Below are 24307 nucleotides of genomic sequence, written 5' to 3' on the forward strand. Positions count from 1 at the left end.
TCATCAGAAGGAGTTAGCAAAATGAGACAGAACCTGACCCACTTTTTTTTTTTTTTTTTTTTTTGAGACGGAGTCTCGCTCTGTCCCCTAGGCCGGAGTGCAAAGGCGTGGTCTTGGCTCACTGCAACCTCCGCCTCCTGGGTTCAAGCAATTCTCCTGCTTCAGCCTCCCAAGTAACTGGGATTATAGGCACATGCTGCCACGCCCAGATAATTTTTTTGTATTTTAGTAGAGATGGGGTTTCACCATGTTGCCCAGGCTGGTCTCGAACTCCTGAGCTCAGACAATCCACCCGCCTCGCCCTCCCAAAGTGCTAAGATTACAGGCGTGAGCCACCGCACTCTGTCCACTTTTTTTTTTTAATAGAGATGGGGGCGGGAGGGGGGGGGGGTCTCGTTAAGTTGCCCAGGCTGGTTTCGAACTCCTGGCCTCAACTGATCCTCCCACCTCAGTCTCTCAAGTAGCTGGGATGATTGGCATGCGCCACTGTGCCTGACCCCAATCCACGTTTTTGAAGCGCATTCTGGCTGCTGAAGGGTGAGGATGGGAGTAGGAGAAAAGAGAGAAAGAGACAATGGTCACTCAGCTTGGTCATGCTTGGATAGAATCTAATCCAACACCCCACTTCACAAATACAAAAATGAAGGGACAGAGCCAGTGTCCAAGCCCCCTGGGGAAGGTAAGCAGCAGAACAGGGACAAGACCCCCACCCTCCTGGCCCCCTCTCTTCAGTCCGTCTCCACTTTGCCCCGTCTCCTGCTGGACCACATTTGATTCTGACCACAGCAAGGGGGCTGAGAAGTGGCTGAGAGGCACGTGCTCCTGCAACATCAAAAACACCTCTGTGAGAAGGTACCTTCCTTGCTCTGAAGTCCCTGGTGGCTCAGCTCTCTTCACCATCAATGGCACTGAAACTTCCTGCCACCCAGCACAGGCTGGGTCATGCTGTGATGAGGGGGCAGCAGCCCTCTGCCTCCGCCCAGCCTCCTCCTGCTGCTCCCCAGCACACAGCACCCACCCAGTAAGCCAGGCCTTCCCACCCAGGGTGCCTCCCCTTCTGTGACCCCTGCCAGAGATCAGCAGCCAGCTTCTGCTTCCCAGGTCCCAGCCTTGACTACTGGACCCTCAACTTTGCCCCAAAATGACATACTGTCTTTTTTTTTTTGAGATGGAGTCTTGCTCTGTCGCCCAGGCTGGAGTGCAGTGGTGCGATCTCAGCTGACTGCAACCTCCGCCTCCCAGGTTCAAGTGATTTTCCTGCCTCAACCTCCTAAGTAGCTAGGATTACAGGCGCGTGCCACCATGCCCGACTAATTTTTGTATTTTTAGTAGAGACGGGGGGTTTCACCATGTTGGCCAGGCTGGTCTCGAACGCCTGACCTCATGATGGCCCGCCTTGGCCTCCCAAAGTGCTGGGATTACAGGCATGAGCCACCACGCCTGGCGACACGCTGTCTTGTAACAATCCTCAAAATGCTTTTGGTTTCAGACGCCTTTAGGGAGTCACTTTGTGCGACACTCTGCAGCCAAATGAGAATCTCCTTCCGGCAGTATGCAGTAACCCTGTCCAGCCTCTTCCTCCCTCCCCATAACCCCCAGTGCAAGGCTGTGTGTTCCAAGAAAGCACTCAGTGACTTGATGAAGGAATGAAAACACCTTGGTACAACCATTAAGTTTGGAGATGAGCCTTTTCATCAACCAAAGATACGAAAAATACTCCAGTAGCTCATTTGTGAAAGCACCCTGAAGGTAAAAGTGAATAACTGCTTCATTTTGGGAAGCCTCATAAAATCTCTTTCACAAAGACCAAATGAAAAGTACCAATCCCTCAATTAGAGGATATTCAGGAGTCTACTCCAGGCTTGTGAATAAACGCATAAATTGTGTTTGTCCTAATTTGCTAAATTTTGAACTAAATGCAAACACTGGCCCCGGCATCCCAGCAAGCTCTACATTTCCTTTTTATCTCTAACCCAAGACCACCACTTTCCAATGAAGCGGGCTGACTTCATCCCACTTCTGGGATTCCAAAGAGGTCTGTTGTTAAAATCAGAAAACGAGCAGCAGCCAGAGGCTCTGGTGGCTTCCAGAACATGCTTTATTTAAACCGTGGCTCCTGAAAGTCACCCTGCGGAGAGGTAGCCAGCCACCCTCAGTCAGGACACACAGGTAAAATTCACTGTCAGGACCCCTACACAGGCACCAGGGAAAGAAAACCAAAAGGAGGAGAGCTCTCCATCAATTAGGTTCATCCATCAAAAAATCTTATATCTGAAAATCCAAGAAGAGTTACAACGTCGGCTCAGAGAGCCACACACTTCACTGCACTACAACAACAAAAAGAAATTCCAATTTCCTCCTTAGCTCTACAATAGATAATACAAGATTTTTACTCACCTTTGGAGCGAGTAGAGATATCCATGCCCTCTACCACCTCCTGTTCTGTTTTTATTTCCTCTTCAGCCAAGCTGAAACAGAGCAAATTATGTTCATGTTTAGGAAGGCTGAGAACTTGCCCCATGGGGGCAGCTATTTGGAAGTTCTAGCAACAAACACACCTTAAAGACATTCCCTCATCCTTATCCAGGGCTGGGGGGAGGAAACCCACACCTGATTTCAACAAAGTGTGAAGAGTCCTAAAGGAGTTTTTTAAAACACTAGGTTGTTCTTTTTTTTTTTTTAAGTCAAATTACTATTCCAGTTGTCATGCTATTGGGGAATGCAAAAGGCAATTTTTTAGACACACAATTACAACCTACCCCTGTGGGCCAATGAGAACCCAGCCTTCAAATAAACAAGCTTCTCATTGTTAACGCAGGGTTCAAAGGCAGGGAGGTTGGAGGTGTTTTGCAGGGTATCCAGAATTCTGATCGCTGAATACTTTAGGGCAAAGAGTAAGATTTCCCACACCTCCCCCTAAATCTTACAATTCCCTGATGAGGCAGGAACATGGGAAAAAAAAGATACAGGTTAAATTACAAAGCAGAAAAATATGCCCAGCTAGAAGCTAAAGACCTGGTCTCAAAACACTGATTCCAGGAATCAGACTGGGGTCTCCACACTTCCAACCCCCTGAATGCTTCCTCTCTACAGCAGGCGCGGCTTACTACTGAGTTGTGACTAATTATCCCCCACCACAAAAGTGGAATGAGGAAGGATTATTCAAAAGACAAAGGCTAAGAGTGGAGGGTTGGGGAGAGAAGCAAATAAAGCAAGCCCCTTTGCTGGGAGGGTCCGTCACCCAGAACATTCTCTCTCACTCTCTGCTGGAACTAGGGTTGAAAGAGAGCCGGCCATATCAGATCTTCCTCCCACAGAGAACTCACAAGCTAAACCAAAGGGAAAAAATAGAGTTCTGCTTTCATAGATGCAAATGGTTTGAGGTGCTAGAACTTTCCAAACATTCAGGCTGACACTGAAGTGGTAAGAAGCTGGGCATTTACTCCAGAAGCAATTCCATCAGACTGTCGTTCCACAGGAAGAAATGGGTGCATCACCAATTGATATGGCTGGAATTTTCCATTTGGACGACTCAACGCCAGGACAGGAAGGAGGCTGGGGAAGAGAGAATGTCCTGTCCTGGGGAAGAGAGAATGTTCCGTGGTCTGGGACTGTGACAATGCAAAAGGCCCAAAAAGACAGCCTCATGTCTCGAACCCTAGTATAAGGAGAAGATTTTAGGAGAGTTCCACGTTAGGAGGAGAGGACTTAGGATGGGAGCTAGATAGAATGGAAAAGATTATAGTTCAGAGTTAAATTATAGGGGCTTGGAGACGAAGAAAGGTAGTTGGGTTTAAATGAGAATATTAACACATTTAGCCATCTGATTTTGAACCCCATTAACAATTTCATTTACACCGCATCTGTAAAGAAAGCCTGTGACACAAATCACCAAAGAAACAACTGACATGTTGTCACAAATGGTTTTCATCAGGAGAAAGCAGCCTGCTAAATTTAAACACATCGCTTATATGCAATAATACAACGGTGATTTATTGAAGGTTATTTCAGCACTAATGCTTTCTATTCCAACTTAAGGAGAAAACATTCTCAACTCAGAAACACTCCGCCTGAAACATACACAGGTTGTCCAACTGGATGCTGTTGATGGGTTCTGGCTCGGGGTGACTGGAAATACATCTTAACAAAAAGCCCCATGCAGCCCTCGGAGATGGGTAGACAGTTAACTTCAAAGGAACAAATAGCAACCTTGATCTTTTCTAGCAACTAGAATTCTGTTTCCCTCTCTAGCATGAAGTATGTGAAATTCTAAACTTCTTGAAACCGATCCCATATTTTGAGTAATAGAGAAAACGCTAATCTGTGATCCAACTGAAATCTACAGTGGTGAGGGAAACAATTATGCAGAACTGAGCCAAAAAAACCCACTTGAAGGATTTCTGCAGCGATGAAAACATTCAAAGGTGTGTTGATCATGGAGGAAGGCTGCATTCAAGGGAACCATTATTTGGCTTGTAACAGCCTAGAGGAGCTGAATACTTCAGGCAGGAATGCTGCTGAGAGACGAGGAAAATGCAAACTAGTTATGTGGTGGCTATTTGCTTCTGAGTTTTAAGATAATCAATGCTGGAGCAGAAGAGAGAGGGAAAAAAAAGTTAAGCTGTTTTATCTTTCCAAGTATTACAAGTGGGCACCATAATCACCCAACTTTAGCAATAGCACCACCAGCTTTAGCACAGCATTTCAAGCACAACAATTTAAGAAAACCATCTTTTTCACAGATCAGCAAACCATCCTTTCAAAAGGAACCCGTGCACACACATGCACGCACACTCACACACACAATTAACTTGTATTTGACTAAAGGAAACTGCAGTGTCTATGCATTAAAAGGAGAAAAAAAAAAAAAAAAAAAAAAAAACTTCATTTACAAAAGCAAAGACCAGAATGCAAAATTAGTCATTTTGAATAGCCACATCTAAAGGGACTTCCTTTTTCCTACACCACTGATTTCGGTTTGTGTGTGTGTGTGTGTGTGTGTGTGTGTGTTTTGTTTTTTTTTTTTTTTTTTATTTAGTGTTAAGAACTAGTATGTTATTAGGAAAAAAAAACATGAATATTACATCAAAAGTAGTGGCAAGAAAAGATCTGTACCTGTCTGAATTGCCCCACTGATGTTGGTCAATTTAGGTTAAGAACTGTTCAGTCATTTGGGGGAAAAAAAACAGTCAAATAATTCTTAAAAAGAAAAGGCAGCTGCATCTGGAGAAAATACTCTGAACTTCTGTCATTAACACATTAAAGTCTTAGAACATAGACAGCTTATTTCCTTTCATATCTGCTAGCTTCCAGCAACCCTGATGATTTAAATCAAAAACAATGGGACAACAAGCTCTTGTTTCAAACTGACATTACTTTTTTCCCTTTAAAGGTCTGTTGAGGAAACTGGGGGCCCGCTACAGAAAAGGGTAAAATTAGCTGAAAAGCAAACAATTTCTCACTCCAATAGGAAAATACACCATCAACTAGTTAGATACATTGTATACACCACCACCTCTTACACTCACATTTACCCAAGTCATTTGCCTGCAGATTTCACAAACTGATACATTTGAGGCAATTCAAAGAAATAACAGTACCTGCAAAGATAACCAAGACCACCCCATCCCATCCCAAAAAGAATAAAAGATTTCTCCCCCAGTGCCTGAGCAAGAAAACCTATGCTTACTTCTTAACCTGCATGCACTGAAAAAAGAGCAATTAAAAGTTGCAGATGAACTACTGCACCTCCAGGATGCTTTAAGCCTTCTGATTATTAATTCTGAGGACTCAGGGATGGTCCGTAATTCCCAGGAATCTCATCTCCTCAACACTTCCAAGAGAGAGAAAAAAGAAAGCATCTAGTTTTGACAGAAAAATGCCTGGATACACAATGCCCACATATTTCTTTTCCCCAAGTGCCCCTACTATTTGACTTTTAAAGAAGAGTATCTAAGCCATCTAGAATATATAACCAACATGCACAAGACTCTGGTTCTACAGATGAGGATCATCGCACAGCAATTCAAGAATCATGCATCATTCGAAAGGACTTTTCCTGGTTTTTACTTTTCATTCAAAATACCAAAATGGTCCAGGCTGTAAGAAATATTTAATCCCCAAGGCATAACATCTTCCTCTTCTAGATTACAAAATAGTGAACATCAAAATTAAAAACCATGCTTCCCTAAATCTACAATTAATTTTTTAAGAAATTGGGGTGGGGGGGAATGGTTAGCAGAGCAGCTTTATATAAGCACTCACCTAAAACAGGCAGAGTCATCGGTAGCTAAGCTATTTATGCAGGATTCTTAAAATGGCGTCTGGCAACACTGCCTCATTTCTGTGTTGAAGCTAAAATGGTAGCAGTTTGTTCAATAGCTGTAGCTCTTGTTTAAGCAGCCCTGCGAGTTTCAAAGCCACCTTCCTAAATACCAGAACTAGGAAAAGCTGAACCAAAGGACACCAACAACCCAACGTTTAGAAGCTTAAAAAAAACTCTGCAATGACAGGGAGAGTTTGTGAAGTCACAGGTTCCTAAGGAAAAGCCTTCTCTTGTAGATCCTGAGCCTTCAACATGAGGCTCTGTGATGAGGCCCCCTTGCCCTCAAATTAGGTGGGTAGAAGGTTAGGAATTGTGCAGCCCCGTGGCACAAACTGCAGACGGACAGGTGTCTGTGCAAACACAAAAATGTTCCCAGGGAGCAGCCTGGGGGAAGGCAAGGAGGAAGCCCGGTCTCCCTTCTCTTCTCAGTCTATTAGAAACCAGCTTTGCATCCATACCAAAAAGGCGCTAGGTAAAATGAAAGTGCTTCAAGGACAGCAGGCATCTGAAAAGCCAAGCTAAAGGGCTGCACCTCAGTCTACGGCAAAGGTAAAATAAAAAGGCTGTTTATAAGCCTGCAAACAGCCACCAAATACCCAGCCCTCTGAAGCAGCCAGTCCTAAGACAGTTAACATCAAGGAAAGACAATCCGAGTCTGCAGAGGAGAAACACAAGGAAAACATTCCCTTATCCAATGCACAGGATACTCACAAATTAGATTTCTGACCACCCCCAACAGAGCCTGAGAATTAACAATGGGTTTTGCAGAACCCGCTTTCAGAGGCCGAACTAACAGCCTGAGTGGATAACGTCATTTACTGTTACAGGTCTGAGCATTGGCCTCAGAACTCCTCTGGTGCTGGGAGTGAGGAGTTTCAAGGTGACTGCTTTTTAGCTCCAGGGGAGAAAGGAGGGCACAGTGCCCAAGGCCATGCCAGGGCAAGGACGGGCCACTGGCCCCCGCCGGCCGGTAGGTAAGGTAATCGGGATGGGGGGGACAGGCTGGCAGCACACTGGCTGCAGAGCTGGCATGGCCACTGCCTGTTTGTTTGTCTGCAAGGAGAGTGGGAAGTAGCGGGGAGGGCGACCATAACCTTAGCAACCTGAAGCCAAGGGTGAACCCTTGCTCAGATCTTGCATTTTAAGAGTAACCAAAGGGTTCTGAAACATATTCCCTTTTTAAATCTCTGCTGTGCAGTAGCGAAGGCCCCTTTGAATGTATCTTTCTTTCCAGAGTCAACCAGAGGCAAAGCCAGATTGAGGGTTCCCAGGCTGACAAATGTCTGCTGCCTCTGCCACAGAAGAGAGAAGGGGAAAGAGGGCAAAAGAAACAAAGACATCACGCGTTGCAAGTGGCTGGACTTTTAAAAACCTACCTTTGCCTCCAGGGTTTTCTAGGTTACTGTCACCCCACTTCCTAAAAAGTGTCTCCCCCCTCATCCTATTTAAGACCTGATGCAGTCTCCCCACTGGTTCTCCCAGGGAAAGAAAAGGGGAAATGTTTTGTTGAAAATAAAAGGGGTGACAAGAAAGAAAGGAAAAAAAGCTATTGTTTTCATCCCTAATTTATAATCCAAGAGGCCCCCAATTGTTTCTTTCTTTCTGACTCAAATCTTTGAGCTGTTAATTATAAAAGTAACTGGACTTGGCGCCAACGGGCTAACTATGATCAGGCTCAGCAATTAGAAAAACTCTGTAGAAAGTTTACTGAGTGATTATATATAATTAATTCCTAGTTACAGACTGAACACCGACCATTTTCTGGAGCTAATAAAAGCAGTTACTCCCCCTCCCCCACGTGAATGCCACTTAATTTCCCAAAGCAGAAAGTGAATCCATCCTGGAGGGTCTTGAAGGAAAAAAAAGGAGAGGAATCAAAAGCTTCAGTGTGTCTGTGTTTGCTCCTTGCAGCTGTGTATCCTCTTTGGGGACTGAGGAGGCAGAAGGAAAAAGGAAAACAGCCCAACATTCTGTTCCTCCTTCTGCAATTTACAAACGTGGCAGAGAGAACATTCTACCTTGATGAGAAAAAGAAGGGGGGTTGGGGGGAAGCAGGGAAGGGAGATGACCAAGGAATGGAAGGTAGGAGACTCTTCTGCTTGGCAGATCTGCTTTTCCTAAAAGGAACAAAGATGGTAGAAATTTCCAGAAGGCCCGTTCTTAGTTCGGCCACTGCAATTGTCAATCTTTAACCTTTCCTCCAAGTCTATTGGTTTAAAAGCTAGAGTAGAAGAACCCCATTGGGCTGCTCTGGGAGCCAGTACTGCCGTCCCTACCTAGTCCTGCTGCAATGCAGACATTTATTTTTTTTTCCCCTTTCCTGAAACTGGAAAATAATGCTACTTTGAAAGCAATTAACTTTTTACAGACTCATGCTTGGTAGGGGTCACAGTACCAGAGGAAAAGTGGCTAGCTTGGTCCAGGGTTGGGAACTTGCTGGGGGCTGTACATTTGAAAACAGATCTTGGCTCTCCAAACCTGTGGGAGCCATTTTAATGCAAGCTTTTAGAGGACAAATGCCTTGCCCTTAAGTTCCCTTCCAGCCCAACAAACACAGTATTATGCAAACGTTGAAGGCACCAAACCAGGAGTCTTATGATTAGATATTGCTTCTAGGGAGGCCACAAGAACCTCGATATGTAATTTCCATTTACAGCAAGGAGATAAGAACAAAGAAAATAGCTGAGTGTCTGAACTTACTTGTTTGGGGCAGTGGCACTGTTCAGTTTTAAGTATATAACATCATTAACTGCCTGCAGTTTTACTCTAAGAAGCTAAGCTGGCCTGCCTTGCACAGACTTTTCTCAACTTAGAATGTGGTACGTTTCTCCTGATTAAATGAGCCTTTTTCCAATTCGGTGTCAGAAAGTGGGCTACTGGACACTCATTTGAAAGAAAAAAGATTACTGACTCCATAAAGTTGACATAACACAGCAATTGAATATATTTCCTGCATTTACGGTCATGTCGGATTGGTCTCCAAGCTGAAAATTTATGTACTGAACTTCTAGGGAAATTCTGAAGGTACTGCTGAACAAGACTCTACTTTTCCCACTTAACTTCTAGCTGCAGCCTTAAGTGGTCAAGGGAAATGTAAAAAGTGAGAAATCTTATGTGGGGCCAGCATGCATACAGATGTGTGGAGGAGACCTGAAAAAAGGCCAAAATGTGTTGGTCAGTGAGTCCTGAATCAAACCCAGTCTGGTGGTAGATGAGATTTTGCACTATACATAAGTCCTAAAACATGAGCACACTGACACCACCCCCCCAACACACACATACCACCACCACCACCAGCTTCTGCACCACCAATGTTTTTAGGGCTCTGCACCTCTAAGAACAAGCAGTTTCATGACATTTCACAAGCACATCACCTACTCACAGTTTGAATATCCAAACAAACCCCATTAAAGGTCTAGAGTCAAGTCACAATGAACTGAACATTTCTCCCCTGACTCAGGGTAAACAGGAAGTATAATCTTCAATCCTAGCTGCAGGTTATCAGGAAAAACAGTGGATTCAAACAGTCACCTAAAATCAAGACACTCTTTAAAAAGCCCTTATTTTGTTCCTGCTAATGAAGCCCCCAACTCCTGTAGCCAAGACCCCCTATTACAAACAGACCCCAAATGTTCGCAAAACTCTTCAAACATGGTCACAGAGGAAATGGATTGCTTTACTTACCCAACAAATGTTCAAGCAACCGTCTCATTTTTCCACAGTTAGGAAGAGAGAACAGGCTGGCAGATTTGGGACTTGATCAAAAAGGAAATTTTTTTAAACAGTTACATGGTATTATTAAAAACACACACAACAACAACAACACAACCCAACAACTGAATATGGAATGCTGTCATGAGCCACAGACATGATTTTATTTCCTCTACACTCCGTGACACAGGAGAAGAGAGGAGGATACAATGTATAAAAGGGACAGGAAAATGAAAACAAGGATAAAAGGTAACATTAGTTCCTTGAAAATCATGCAAGAGTAGAAAGCTAAGGGATTCAGAATCCTTGCAGATTTTTTTTTTTTTTTTGCAGGATGTGGTCCAAGATCTCTCCCCCCACCCCCCAGTCCCCATCCCTACTCCAAAAAACTTCCTCCAAAGCCTAGAAAACACTTTCAGAAACATTTGCTGGCTGTAGGCTGGCTTGCAGAACACTCTGTAGCAACCTAAGTCAGGAAAACAGGCTGAACAATGTAGTTTCAAGTGCAGAAGCTCTGTAGAATAAGAGAAGACCGTGTACAGACACCACCACCCACCTAGGCCCCAGGAGCTAGACTCTCCTTAGCACTGCTCTGCTGAGGGCACAATTCTTTTGCAAACACGCTCCTCTCTTGTCAAAACTTATCCAGCCTTCCCAGAACCTCTTTGGAGAGGCAAACTTGCCTGCTCTGCTGTCTGCCATGAGCTCTCCTTGGAGAGGAGCCTGTTTGCTTACCTTCCATTTTCTTCCCCCAGCAGGGCATGTGGCAAAAGAGAAGACAATAGTGCAGGGGTGGGAGGGGGGGAACTGCTCAGAGAGAGAGGGGGGGGAAGAGAGAGGGAAGAGGGAAAGAAAAAAAAAAAAAGAAGGAAAAAAAAAAGCTTCTTTTTTGGCATACCAGGATCTAGCTTCAAACTCTTCCAGAAACACCATGCCCTGGTGGAAGGAAAGGTGTGCCAGGCCCTTGCCAGTTTGCAAAATCAAGCTATGGCTAATGGCTACTGAGCCATGTGACCCAAGAAAGCAAAAAAATTCTCTCTAAACAGTTCCAAGTTAACATAAGTGCTCTGGGGGTGAGTGTGGCACGGCCAGCCACAGAGAAATCACACTGCTCGCCCACAATTCGGATGTCTCAGAGGGAGGGGGAAAAAAGATGGTTAAAAAGTCGAGCTTACCTCTGTGGATGCATTGTTAACACTGTGTAATGTCAATACTTATAAAACATGGAGGACAGGCTCCTAGTTCTCACAGAAAAAGGGTTTGGCACTTCGGCTGATGATCTGGCCGCCTAATAAAAGCTCATCCCCGATTGGCTGCCCCGGCAAATCGGAGTGTAAAGCCGCCCCGGATTGGCTGAAACACTTCCTGAGCGATTATCTTTGTGAGGCTCGGGTGAGCAAGAGCCATCCTGTGCATAGAAAAAGACAGGCTAAGCTAGGCCTTTTGCAGCAAGAAAAACTTGGGAAAGGGGCCCCCACACGCACTTCTCCTGCACCCTGGCTAGATTTCCCGGCACGGGCCAGCCAGGGCAGCCAGCCTGACCTGCTCCAGGAAAGCCTGAGGCCCGGAGGTCCCTGGGAAGGGAGTTTCTTGGAGTGGGCTGGAACGGCTCACCCTCACCTGCCCCCAGAGAAACGGCCCTTGTCCAGGGAGGAAGGCCAGCCTTTTTCTAGAACAGTCCAGCAGGGTGGCTCTCCAAGGGGAAGAGGAAGCTGGGGAGTGGGGAGTCCCGGGGAAACAGCCAAGGGACCAGAAAAAGGGGCTTGAGGCAGGCCTCTGAGAAGCTGGGGGAAGCAGGCAGCCCGGGGGAGCCCCGAAAAAGCAGCAGAGAGCAGCCCTGGCTTCTCAGAGGAGCGAGGAGTAGCTGCTGAGGGGAGGAGGGGAGCAGAGTGGTCAAGTTTGCATAGTCATTGTCCCCATGCCTCCTTGCAAGGCAGGCCAGGGAGCCCTGGGCCTCTCGCGCCCTGCTTAGCCAGTCCTGCAGGCAAAATCAACGTGGGTTCCTGTCGCCCTGCCACGATGCCAAGGGGGACCCCTCTCGGTCCTTACCCTAAGAAAAACCCAAAGCCCTCCTCGCAGGCCACATGCCTGGATCTACAAACTTCCCTTCCCTCCCGGCCCCTCCCCCACGGCCGAGGCCTGCTAAACCTGTCAGTTAAACACAAATCTGACTTCCGTATTAGCCTGCGATGCCTTCGGCTTCCTGCCTGTTAACCCTCTCTCGGACTCGGGGCCTGGCTGGGAAAAACTAGGCCTTGAGATCGCAGCAAAGGCCTGTGGAAAAATACCAGCTGCAGCTCTCCCGGCAGATGCAGAAAGAGAGAGAGAGAGCCGCTGTCTCTCAGCCTTTGCTTCCCAGGGAGGCGTGTACCTTGTGAATCCAGGGCACAGGCAGTGCCTCTCGGGCTGAGAAGCCATTTCAATCCAGAGGGAGACAGAAAGATGGCACGCTCAGCCCGGAAACAAGAGCCCCCATTATGCGTCAGGCCTACCCCCGTAGGTCAGCCCTTCCTGCCACAATCATCCCTGTATGTGTGTGCCTGGGGGAGTTGGGCCCTCCTCGGTGGGCAGACAAATCCCCTGGGCTTCCTAAGGATTCTTGCTTCCATTTATTTGCACAGAGAACGGCTTCTTTTCGTCCCCCAAGGCAGATGGAGCAGCGATTTCACACACAGCCCTCCATTTGGCAGCCCCCCCACCCCCCCATCTCTGGCACCGCTCCCCAGTAAAATATTAACTGGTTGTTCAGAGCTGCTTATAATTCTACCCACTTCAATTGCGTTAGGAGGTCTTTGCCGGTCTCCTCCCTAAAGCTGCCTTCGCAGTTGGTCTGTACCCAGAGATAGAAAAGGACCGTAAAATGTCCCCAGCTTTCTCGCTCTCTTTCCTTCTTCGGCATTTTAAATGACCAGGTGCTTAATTAACAGGATTTTTTAAAACAGCAACCTGGAACCACAGAAGCTAAATAAACACCATTCTTTAGAGGCTGGAGAAAGCGTCCAGAGTTAACGCAGCCATATGCCAGGAGGCATAACTCCGGAGCAATAAAGTCTCCCCTCTCCTCCTAAAATTAGGACTTGAGGGCTTTCTTGTCCCACACGGTTCCCACAAAGAAAACGAAGAGCTGATGGCTTGCTTTCCCTGCCCCCCCAACCCCCACATGGACAACAGATGCCCACTGCTTGTACATAAATTCTTCCTGGCCGGGAATCTCATATCAAACAGGCTCAGGAACGAGCTGGGAATCGAAACTCACTGTACGGCAGGGCAGGACCCAGGCTTTATAAAAACGGACAGGATGTTGCTGTTGTTACTGTTTTAGGCTGCTGAGGCCAAGCTGCAGGGAGGGACAGCTCCATGGCCACCCAACCTGACAAAGCTCCAGGGCTCAGGACAGCAGGCCTGGGCCTCACCAAAAGGGAGGGGCCTACTCTTCCTGGAGGTAGAAAGCTGCATGGGGAGACTAAATGGGAGGAGGCGAGAGGTGGAGGCCACAGTGAAGCAGTGCGTGCTCACCCTCCTAGCTGTGTGGGCAGCGGCCCTCCACCGCCATCCCATATGGAATGCTGTTTGTTTCTGCGGGTGCTGCTTTGAGGGGAACAAACAGGACTGTGGGGTTGGTGGCAGATCTCCCATGCAGCTAAGTCCACGAACCAATGAGGAAATAAAATATGCCGCTGGTGTGCGTGGTGGATTTTAACCTGGGATTAAAGCTTGTTGCATAAGCAGCTACAGCATCCTCCCCGCCTCCCTCCCTCTCTCTGATCACTTGATCACTTGAAATGTTTTCTGGGGCAAAGAGCAGGAAGCTGCTGGCTTATTCTGGCAGCTCTGCTCTGTTTGAGGAATGCTGTTGGCATTCGGGTAGGTCTGAGGTTATCTGGAAAACAGCAATTCGGCTGGGGACAGACACAAAAGTATGGTGGCAGATGGAATCCTGGGAGGAACACAGATTGAAAAGAAAGCCTGGGGCAGGCCTACGAAGGGCTGGTCCTGGGCTTCATGGAATGTGGCTGATAAGCAGGAAATAAAACCAAATGTTGCAGGTCTCAATCTAGAAATCCATTCAGCAGCTCCTCTTAAAGCCCCACTGCAGTGAGTATCCCAGCAGTTACTTCTAAATTAGTGCTTTACATAGACTGATTCCTGAAGTAGGTGGCATTGTTAGAAACCTGGAACTAAGCCCAGAGAGGTGAAGTGAGCTGCCCAAGGTCACACAGCTGGGAAGTGCCAGAGATCAGATGTCCATCCCCGTTAGCACTTCACATCCCTAAACTCTGTACCTTCTCCTGGCTCTAAAGAAAGAAGCAAAAGCAAAGCCGAATCAAGCACAGCAGAAACAATGAGGCTGAAACCTATGAACAGCAACTGCATAATCTGTGTTTTCTTTTAGGAGGTAGACCAGTTTTTTGCTTTTTTGTTTTTTGATACAGTGTCTCGCTCTGTCGCCCAGGCTTGAGTGCAGTGGCGTCATCACAACTCAATGCTGCAACCTGAAGACCCACCCTTTTGAGGTGGGTTTTCAGTATTGAATGATGGCGCTGAAGGAAACTTTTAGATTAGACTCATTCAAATGCCCCTCATTACAGATTGAGGCCCAGAGGAAGCGACCCTCTCCCTCCCAACCTCCAGCAAGATGCAAGATGTCAAGGGGGAACACTTTGCCATCTCTAAAATTAGGCTTTTATATTCCATGAAACCAGTGGTTCAACCATGGGGGGGTTTGCCCTCCAGGGGGCATTTGGCAATGCTTGGAGACGTGTGGGTTGTCACAGTTAGGGAGGTTGTATTACCGGTATCTAGTGGGTAGAGGCCAGGGATGATGCAAAACATCCTATAAGTACACAAGACCAGCCCCGCCACAACAAGGAAGTATCTGATCCAAAATGTCCAAGGTTGGGAAACCCTGGCTTTAAGCCCTTTCAGGAAAGGGAAGAAAACAGTCCAATCATTCTGCCTCTGGCTAGAAAAGCCAGCACAGGCCTAAACAAGCAGGTTCTTTGGTGATATTAATAAGCAATGAGCTAATAAAAATAGATTAAAACGTGTCTCTCTTAATATTCCCAGGGTACAGAGAGGATTGGGGTACAGAATCAGGCTGTGGGGAGCCAGGCAGAGTGTCACAGTAACAACACTGGTCTCGAGGGAGAGGAAAGGCTGGCCCCAGCTCCCTTCCCCCAGCACCTTACGAGCTGAGGCCTGGCCTCCCTGAAATGGCTCGCCCGTTCCGCTGGCCTCCAGCCAGGCGAGCAGCGGCAGGAGCGGCCCCACAAGCTGCATCCCGAGATAGCCTGTTCGGCTGCCTACAAAAATAAGCACACTTGCAGTTATCGGCCTCCAGCTACAGCAGGCCTCTCTGACCGTTACGCCAAATGGACAGGATTGAGTCAGGGAAGTGTTTTAAATATCTTGTTTTGTTTTGTTCCTTTCTGGCCAATTAGAACCGAGGCCAACTTCGGGCACGGTGACAGAAGGGCTCACCTTCAGAGCCCGGAGCTGACTGCGTCATGTTACAGCCACAAAGAGGCAGATAGGAGCCTCCCTCCCTTGGAGAAGATGCCTACTAGGAGAGGGGTGTGGGGTTTTTTGGTTTTGTGTTGTTTTTTTACCTCTTTCTAGGAGGGACTGGCAGGATTAGGCAAATGGCGGGAGGGAAAACAAAAAGGGCTAGTGGAAAGGGCAGGGGGTGGATGGTCGCCCCTCATCAGGCAGATGGCCACAGCGCGGGTGGGGTGCCGAGCAAGGGATGCAGGAGCAGAAGGAAAATGAAAAGCAGGAAAACTCAGGCCCTACTCTTTTTTCTTTCTAGCAATTACTTTTATGGGCAGAAGACTATAGATTCGTTCGCTCTGTTTCTCCCTCCCACTAGACCGGTGGTTTTGCCCCCGCAAGGGGACATTTAGCAATGCCTAGGGACATTTTGGGTTGTCTCCATTTTGGGTTGTAAGATCTTTCAGGGAAGTGGGGAGTGCTACTGGCATCTAGTGCTGCTAAACATCCTACAACACATAGGACAAGACCCCCCAGCAGAGAATTAGCCAGCCTCAAATGTCAATAGTGCAGAGGCTGAGAAACTGTACACCAGGCTGAGCGCTTCACGAGGCAAGGAAGGACCTTGTCTGAATTCTTCACCATCATGCCCTCAAGAGTTGAACACAGCACTTGACATATATTAGAGCTCAGTAGAACACCATCTCCCATCCGGATGGTTGCAAGAATCTTACCTGAGCTCTCTGCTTCTGCCCTTGCAAACTCTTGTACACATGTACTCACACACACATACACACACCGTACCACCCAGGCTGCCAGTGATCCTTTTAATTTTTTTTCTCTCCTTTTTGTTTTTTTTTTTGAGACAAAGTCTCACTCTGTCGCCCAGGCTAGAGTGCAGTGGCACAATCTCAGCTCACTGCAACCTCCGTATCCCAGGATCGTGCAATTCTCCTGCCTCAGCCTCCTGAGTAGCTGGGATTACAGGCACATGCCACCACACCCAGCTAATATTTTGTGTCTTTAGTAGAGATGGGGGTTTCACCATGTTGTCCAGGATGGTCTCGATCTCCTGACCTCATGATCCGCCTGCCTTGGCCTCCCAAAGTGCTGGGATTACAGGCGTGAGCCACCATGCACAGCCACTTATTTATTTTATTTTATTTTTTCTGAGACACAGTCTCACTCTGTCGCCCAGGCTGGAGTGCAGTGGCGCCATCTCAGCTCACTGCAACATCCGCCTCCTGGATTCAAGTGATTCTGCTGCCTCAGCCTCCCGAGTAGCTGGGATTACAGGTGCAAACCACCACGCCCGGCTAATTTTTTTTTTTTTTTTTTTTTTGTATTTTTAGTAGAGACGGGGTTTCAAATTTCACCATGTTGGCCAGGCTGGTCAGGAACTCCTAAGCTCAAGCGATCCGCCTGCGTTGGCCTCCCAAAGTGTTGGGATTACAAGCGTGAACCACTGTTCCCGGCCAGCCAGTGATCCTTTCAAAACACAAGTCAGCTCCTGTCCTTCCTCTGCTCAAAATCCATCAATGACTCCTATTTCTCAGTAACAGCCCAAGTCCAGATAACGGCCCACCAGCCTCCCGGCTGGCGCTGTGCCCTTCTGATCTCCGACCATCTCCCTCCACCCTCCTGTGGCTCACTCTGCTCCGGCCACTCCGATCATCCACCTGTTCTTTCCATTCTCTAACTTGTTCTCTCCTCCTTGGAGCCATGGTACTTGATCTTCTACTCTGACCCTTCCTACAATCAATGGATCTGCCCACTTCCCCAAACCACCCAGCAGCTAGCCATTTCCTCCGCGGGGCCTCAACATGTCTGCATCTTCCCTGCTGCTTCTGAAAGGATTCCCCACAGCCGACGAGGCCTCTCTTCTGCTGCACCCTACATCAGATATCTTTCCATCTGAGCCCTGGCTTAAAAACTAGCCCCATTTCTCTTGCACCTGTAACCTTTTTCCTCTCTCTTCCCCACATCAAGAAGCACAACTGTGCAGTGATTGAGTGTGTGGCTGCTGGTGCCACACTCTCTGGGTGTGGATCCCAGCCACCCCACTTGCCAGCTGTGCGGCCTTGCTTGAAGTACTAAATTCTCTGTGCCTTGATTTTCTCATCAGTACAATGGGAACAAAAATAAAAAGTGCCTGGAATCATTGAATAAATCATCTCTACCAAAAGCTTGCAGCAACGCTGCACAGAGTCAGCACTCATTTAGTTGCTGTTACTATTTCCCTCTTGGCTCACTCTTATTTTTTTTTATTATTATTATTTTTTTTTTTTTTTGGAGATAGAGTCTCACTGTGTCTCCCAGGCTGGAGTGCAGCGGCGCAACTTCAGCTCACTGCAACCTCCATCTCCTGCGTTCAAGAGATTCTCCTGCCTCAGTCTCCAGAGTAGCTGGGATTACAGGCGCGTGCCACCGTGCCGGGCTAATTTTTGTATTTATAGTAGAGACGGGGTTTCACCATGTTGGCCAGGCTGGTCTCGAACTCCTGACTCAAGTGATCCACCTGCCTCAGCCTCCCAAAGTGCTGGGATTACAGGTGTCAGCCACTGTGCCCGGCCATCAGATACGATTTTAAACGCTTTACATGAACCAACCCGTTTATCCTCAAAACTATAAAGCAGGCACCATTATACTTAACAACCCACTCCTATATGAGTAAACTGAGGTCAGGACTAACCATCCCATTCTTTTTTTTTTTTTTTTGAGACGGAGTCTCACCCTGTCTCCCAGGTTGGAGTGCAGTGGCATGATCTCGGCTCACTACAACCTCTGCCTCCCGGGTTCAAGCGATTCTCCTGCCTCAGCCTCCCGAGTAGCTGAGATTACAGGCATGAGCCACCATGCCTGGCTAATTTTGTATTTTTAGTAGAGATGGGGTTTCTCCATGTTGGTCAGGCTGGTCGCGAACTCCTGACTCAAGTGATCCACCTGCCTCAGCCTCCCAAAGTGCTGGGATTACAGGCGTCAGCCACTGTGCCCGGCCATCAGATACGATTTTAAACGCTTTACATGAACCAACCCATTTATCCTCAAAACTATAAAGCAGGCACCATTATACTTAACAACCCACTCCTATATGAGTAAACTGAGGTCAGGACTAACCATCCCATTCTTTTTTTTTTTTTGAGACGGAGTCTCACCCTGTCTCCCAGGTTGGAGTGCAGTGGCATGATCTCGGCTCACTACAACCTCTGCCTCCCGGGTTCAAGCGATTCTCCTGCCTCAGCCTCCCGAGTAGCTGAGATTACAGGCATGAGCCACCATGCCTGGCTAATTTTGTATTTTTAGTAGAGACGGGGTTTCTCCATGTTGGTCAGGCTGGTCGCGAACTCCTGACCTCAGGTGATCCGCCCGCCTCGGCCTCCCAAAGTGCTGGGATTACAGGCATGAGCCATCGCAGTCGGATTTTTTTTTTTTTTTTTGAGACGGAGTCTCGCTCTATTGCCCAGGCTGGAGTGCAGTGGCGCGATCTCGGCTCACTGCAAACTCCACCTCCTGGGTTCACGCCATTCTCCTGCCTCAGCCTCCCGAGTAGGTGGGACTACAGGCGCCCGCCACCACGCCCGGCTAATTTTTTGTATTTTTAGTAGAGACAGGGTTTCACTGTGTTAGTCAGAATGGTCTCGATCTCCTGAACTTGTGATCCACCCGCCTCGGCCTCCGTAAGTGCTGGGATTACAGGCGTGAGCCACCGTGCCCCGTCCTGTTTCCCAGACTGCAGCGTGATGGCAAGATGACAGCTCACAGCAGCCTCAACCACCTTGGCTCAAGCAATCCTGCCACCTCAGCCTCCTGAGTGTCTGGGGTCACAAGTGTGTCCACCACACACAGCTAATTTTTTTTTTTTAATTTTTTACTAGTTTTTTTGTTTGTTTTTGAGACAGAGTCTCGCTCTGTCACCAGGCTGGAGTGTGGTGGCGAGATCTCAGCTCACTACAACCTCTGCTTCCCGGGTTCAAAAGATTCTCCTGCCTCAGCCTCCTGAGCTGGGATTACAGGCGCATGCCAACACGCCCAGCTAATTTTTGTATTTTTAGTAGAGACGGGATTTCACCATGTTGGCCAGGATGGTCTCGATCTCTTGACCTTGTGATCCTCCCGCCTCGGCCTCCCAAAGTGCTGGGATTATAGGCATGAGCCACCGCGCCCAGACTTAATTTTTTATTTGTAAGAGACAGGGGTCAGGCTGGGCACGGTGGCTCATGCCTGTAATCCCAGCACTTTGGGAGGCCGAGGCGGGCAGATCACCTGAGGTCGGGAGTTCGAGACCAGCCTGACCAACATGGAGAAACCCCGTGTCTACTAAAAATACAAAATTAGCCAGGCATGGTGGCTCATGCCTGTAATCTCAGCTACTCAGGAGGCTGAGGCAGGAGAATTGCTTGAACCCGGGAGGCAGAGGTTGCTATGAGCCAAGATCGTGTCATTGCACTCCAGCCTGGGCAACAAGAGTGAAACAACGTCTCAAAAAAAAAAAAAAAAGAGAGAGACAGGGGTCTTGCTCTGTGGTCTGGGCAGATCTCAAACTCCTGGGCTCAAATGCTCCTCCCACCTCAGCCTCCCAAAGTGCTGGAATTACAGATATGAGCCACAGTGCCTGCCGGTTTATCTGCTTTAGATAGTGTGGGCAGGAAGTGGGGAGACCCTTTAAGGAGGCTGTGACATTGGAGCGAAGAACATAGAACCTTCCTGGTGGAGGGAACAGGAAGTATGAAGGCTCTAAGTTGGTCTGAGCTTGGCAGTTTGATGTTTCAGCGGAACAAAAAAAGGCCAGGTATGGCTACACCAAATAAGGTGCAAAGAGGCTGGGTCCCATGGCTCAATCCTGTAATCCCAGTGCTTTGGGAGGCTGAGGTGAGCAGATTGCTTGAGCCCAGGAGTTCGAGACCAGCCTGGGCAACAAAGCAAGACCATGTCTCTACAAAAAATAGAAGAAATTAGCCAGGCGTGCTAGTGCACACTTGTAGTCCTAGCTATTCGACAGGATGAGGTAGGAAGATCACTTGAGTCAAGGAACTCAAGGCTACAATGAGTGGTGATCATATCACTGCACTCCAGCCTGGGCAGCAGGGTGAGATTCTGTCTCAAAAAATAAAATAAAGTGGCCGGGCGCAGTGGCTCACGCCTGTAATCCTAGCACTTTGGGAGGACGAGGCGGGTGGGTCACGAGGTCAGGAGTTCAAGACCCGCCTGACCAATGTGGAAAAACCCCATCTCTACTAAAAATACAAAATTAGCTGGGCGTGGTGGTGCATGCCTGTAATCCCAGCTACTCAGGAAGGCTGAGGCAGGAGAATCGCTTGAATCCAGGAGGCAGAGGTTGTGGTAAGTCGAGATCGTGCCACTGTACTCCAGCCTGGGCAACAAGAGTGAAACTCAGTCGAAAAAATAAAAAATAAAAATAATAAATAAATAAAAATACAAATACAAAAAATTAGCACACGCCTGTAGTCCCAGCTACTCGGGAGGCTGAGGCAGGAGAATCTCTTGAACCCGGGAGGCAGGGGTTGCAGTGAGCCAAGATCGCGCCAATGCACTCCAGCCTAGGCGACAGAGCGAGATTCTGTCTCAAAATAAATAAATAATAAAATAAAATAATAATAATAATAATAAGATGCAGAGGACCAGGCCAGGCATGGTGGCTCACATCTGTAATCCCAGCACTTTAGGAGGCGAGGCTGAGGCAGGCAGATCACGTGAGGTCAGGAGTTAGAGAACAGGCTGGTGAACATGTTGAAACCCCGTCCCTACTAAAAATACAAAAATTGGCCAGGTGCAGTGGCTCACACCTGTAATCTCAGCACTTTGGGAGGCCGAGGTGGGTGGATCACGAGGTCAGGAGTTCGAGACCAGCCTGGCCAATATGGTGAATCCTCATCTTTACTAAAAAATACACAAAATTAGCCAGGCATGCTGGCGCATGCCTGTAATCCCAGCTACTCTGGAGGCTGAGGCAGGAGACTCACTTGAACCTGGGAGAAGGAGGTTGCAGTGAGCCGAGGTCACGCCATTGCAGTCCAGCCCAGGCAACAGTGCGAGTCTCCTTCTCAAAAAAAAAAAAAAAAAATCAAAAATTAGCCAGGCGTGGTGGTGGGCACTTGTAATCTCAGCTACTCAGGAGGCTGAGGCAGGAGAATTGCTTGAGCCCAGGAGGCAGAGGTTGCAGTGAGCCGAGATCCTGCCATTGCACTCCTGCCTGGGCAACAGAGACTCCGTCTCAAAACAAAACAAAAGATCCAGAGGACCTAAGCATGGAGATAAGCTCAGAGACAAGGTCACCATTCCCTCCACCATCTTTCCATTACTAAGACTCAAAATATTCCACAATGTTCTTTACCTTCCCATCCCCACTCTCCTCTACATCTAATCCACACCATCCCTGAACCCACCCCAAAAGAGAGCCCTATAAAAGGGTAGCTAGACATGTACACTCAAGCTTAAGACAGACTGACTCTGCACTGTGTAGCTCCAGAACCCCAAATAATTTCTGTAACACTCTACACCTGATCCTCCACATGTAAAATAGGAATACTACTCTCTATCTCATCGGGTTATACAGTAAATAGAGAAAATGACAGGTGGATCACCTGAAGTCAGGAGTTCGAGACCAGCCTGGCCAACATGGCGAAACCCTGTCTTTACTGAAAATACAAAAATTAGCCAGGCGTGGTGGTGGACGCCTGTAATCCCAGCTACTTGGGAGGCTGAGGCAGGAGAATCGCTTGAATCCAGGAGGCAAAGGTTGCAGTGAGCTGAGATCACGTGCTGCACTCCAGCCTGGGCGACAGAGCGAGACTCTGTCTCGAAACAAACAAACAAACAAAAATTAGCCGGGCGTGGTGGTGAGCGCTTGTAATCCCAGCTACTTGGGAGGCTGAGGCAGGAGAATCGCTTGAACCTGGTAGGGGATGGAGGTTGCAGTGAGCCAAGATTGCACCACTTCACTCCAGACTGGGTGAAAGAGCGAGATTCTGTCTCAGAAAGAAAGAAAAAGAAAAGCCAGGCGTGGTGGCTCACACCTATAATCCCAGCACCTTGAGAGGCCAAGGGGGACGGATCACTTGAGGTCAGGAGTTCGAGACCAGCCTGGCCAACATGGTGAAAACCCCATCATTACTAAAAATACAAAAATTAGCCAGGCGTGGTGGCACGCGCCTGTAGTCCCAGCTACTCTAGAGGCTGAGGCAGGAAGGCAGGAAAATCACTTGAACCCGGGAGGCAGAGGTTGCAGTGAGCCAAGATCACGCCACTGCACTCCAGCCTGCGTGACAGAGGGAGACTCCGTCTCAAAAAAAAAAAAAAGAAGAAGAAATAAAATACAATAAGATAAAATAAAATAATGTATTTTGGCTGGGCACAGTGGCTCACACCTGTAATCACAGCATTTTGGGAGGCTGAGGCAGGTGGATCACCTGAGGTCAGGAGTTCGAGACCAGCCTGACCAACACAGTGAAACCCCATCTCTACTAAAAATGCAAAAAATTAGCTGGACGTGGCAGCAGGTGCCTGTAACCCCAGCTACTCGGGAGGCTGAGGCAGGAAGGCAGGAGAAACCCTTGAACCCGGGAGGCGGAGGTTGCAGTGAGCCGAGATGGCACCACTGCACTCCAGCCTGGGTGACAGAGCGAGACTCTGTCTCAAAAAATAAAAACAAAAAAATTATGTGTTGTATTTGCTTTTCAGGGCAGCAATCTTGTCCTTTACAAGCACTTGATATGACAGTTCATCTCCAGAGCCTAAAGTAGGTCCCACACAGGGGAGTCTGTTGATTTGAGTGAACGTCAATTCCTGGGGCTCAGTACAAATGCTTTAAAACAATTTGCTCAATACTGGGCACAATAGGCTTAATGTGGCCTTGCTAAGTTCCTGGAGTGACTTCCGTGGGCTTTAGCCTCCTCCTGCTGCCACCACTGCCTCCGTCGCCCTCCTCGTTGTCATGATGACATCTCCTCCTCCTCATCTTTACCTTGGAAGAGTGGCTTGCACTTATTGAGGTGCCATGTGCCAGGCACTGTTCCAAACACACTTTACGTATTAATTAATTTAACCCCTCCAACAACCCTATGAGGCAGGTATAAGGATAACCCCCATTTTACAGGTGAGAAACTTGAGGTGCAGAGAGATCAAGTAATTTACACATCTGAAAAAAGGAAAACATTCATAAGAAAAGTGAAACCTCAGCCTACTTGGCCTCTAAAATTTCAAGAAGCTAAAACTATGGAGAAACCAACACTTACAGGCGATCAGGAACCAATTTACCAACAACAGCAGCAAAAAATAGACCAAACACAAACAGAAATTCCAGAGAGGGCAATTCAATCACAATTCATCTCGTGTTCTGAGGCCCCCCAAACCTCCCTGTGTTTTCCATCCACCTGGTTCCTCAAGTCCCAGATCTGGACATCACCCTTGACCACCGCTTCCCCATCTCCCATCCCAAGCCCTGTGGCTTCACCTTCTGAGTGCCTTCCACTGCCGACTGCGGCGGCGTAGCTCCATTCTGCACAGGTGCTTGGCTCCAGAGCCACCATTATCTGCTATCTGGGCTGGAAGGGAACAGCCTCCTCACCCCAACTCTGCTCCCATCCTCCACCCTCAGCAGCTGGAAGGATCTTTTGAAATTTCAATTTGGGCCAGATCACATCCCCATCCCCCAACCCCCACCTCTAAAACCCTTCACAGGTTTCCCATTGTTCTCAGGCCACAGTCTGAAATTCTTCAACGAGCCCTAGGGGGCCTGTAGGATTCCCTTCTCCAGCTTTTGCT

The 24307-nt window shown here is 47.9% G+C and overlaps 1 protein-coding gene across 48 annotated transcripts in view; it reads right to left on the reverse strand.

Annotated features, from left to right (window-relative positions):
- Positions 1–24100, reverse strand: part of ZMYND8 (zinc finger MYND-type containing 8) — a 160047-nt gene extending 135947 nt beyond the window's left edge. For 11 of the 48 annotated variants that reach the window (XM_009437378.5, XM_063803067.1, XM_063803053.1 and 8 more), the window contains exons 1-2: positions 11212–12111; positions 2398–2468 (exon numbers count right to left, since the gene is read on the reverse strand). In XM_009437378.5, the coding sequence (XP_009435653.2) occupies positions 2398–2468; positions 11212–11225 (85 nt within the window). In that variant the 5' untranslated portion in view covers positions 11226–12111. Of the gene's footprint in view, positions 1–2397; positions 2469–2558; positions 2664–4389; positions 4510–6264; positions 6355–10009; positions 10081–10771; positions 10806–10934; positions 11005–11211; positions 12112–12407; positions 12559–23996 lie in introns of those variants that run through there. The other 37 variants (XM_063803066.1, XM_063803068.1, XM_063803047.1 and 34 more) reach the window with 23 other exon arrangements.
- Between the last annotated feature and the right edge of the window lie 207 nt (positions 24101–24307).

This window comes from Pan troglodytes, chromosome 21 (genome assembly GCF_028858775.2).
Source record: "Pan troglodytes isolate AG18354 chromosome 21, NHGRI_mPanTro3-v2.0_pri, whole genome shotgun sequence".
In the NCBI taxonomy this organism is placed as follows: Eukaryota; Metazoa; Chordata; class Mammalia; order Primates; family Hominidae; genus Pan; species Pan troglodytes.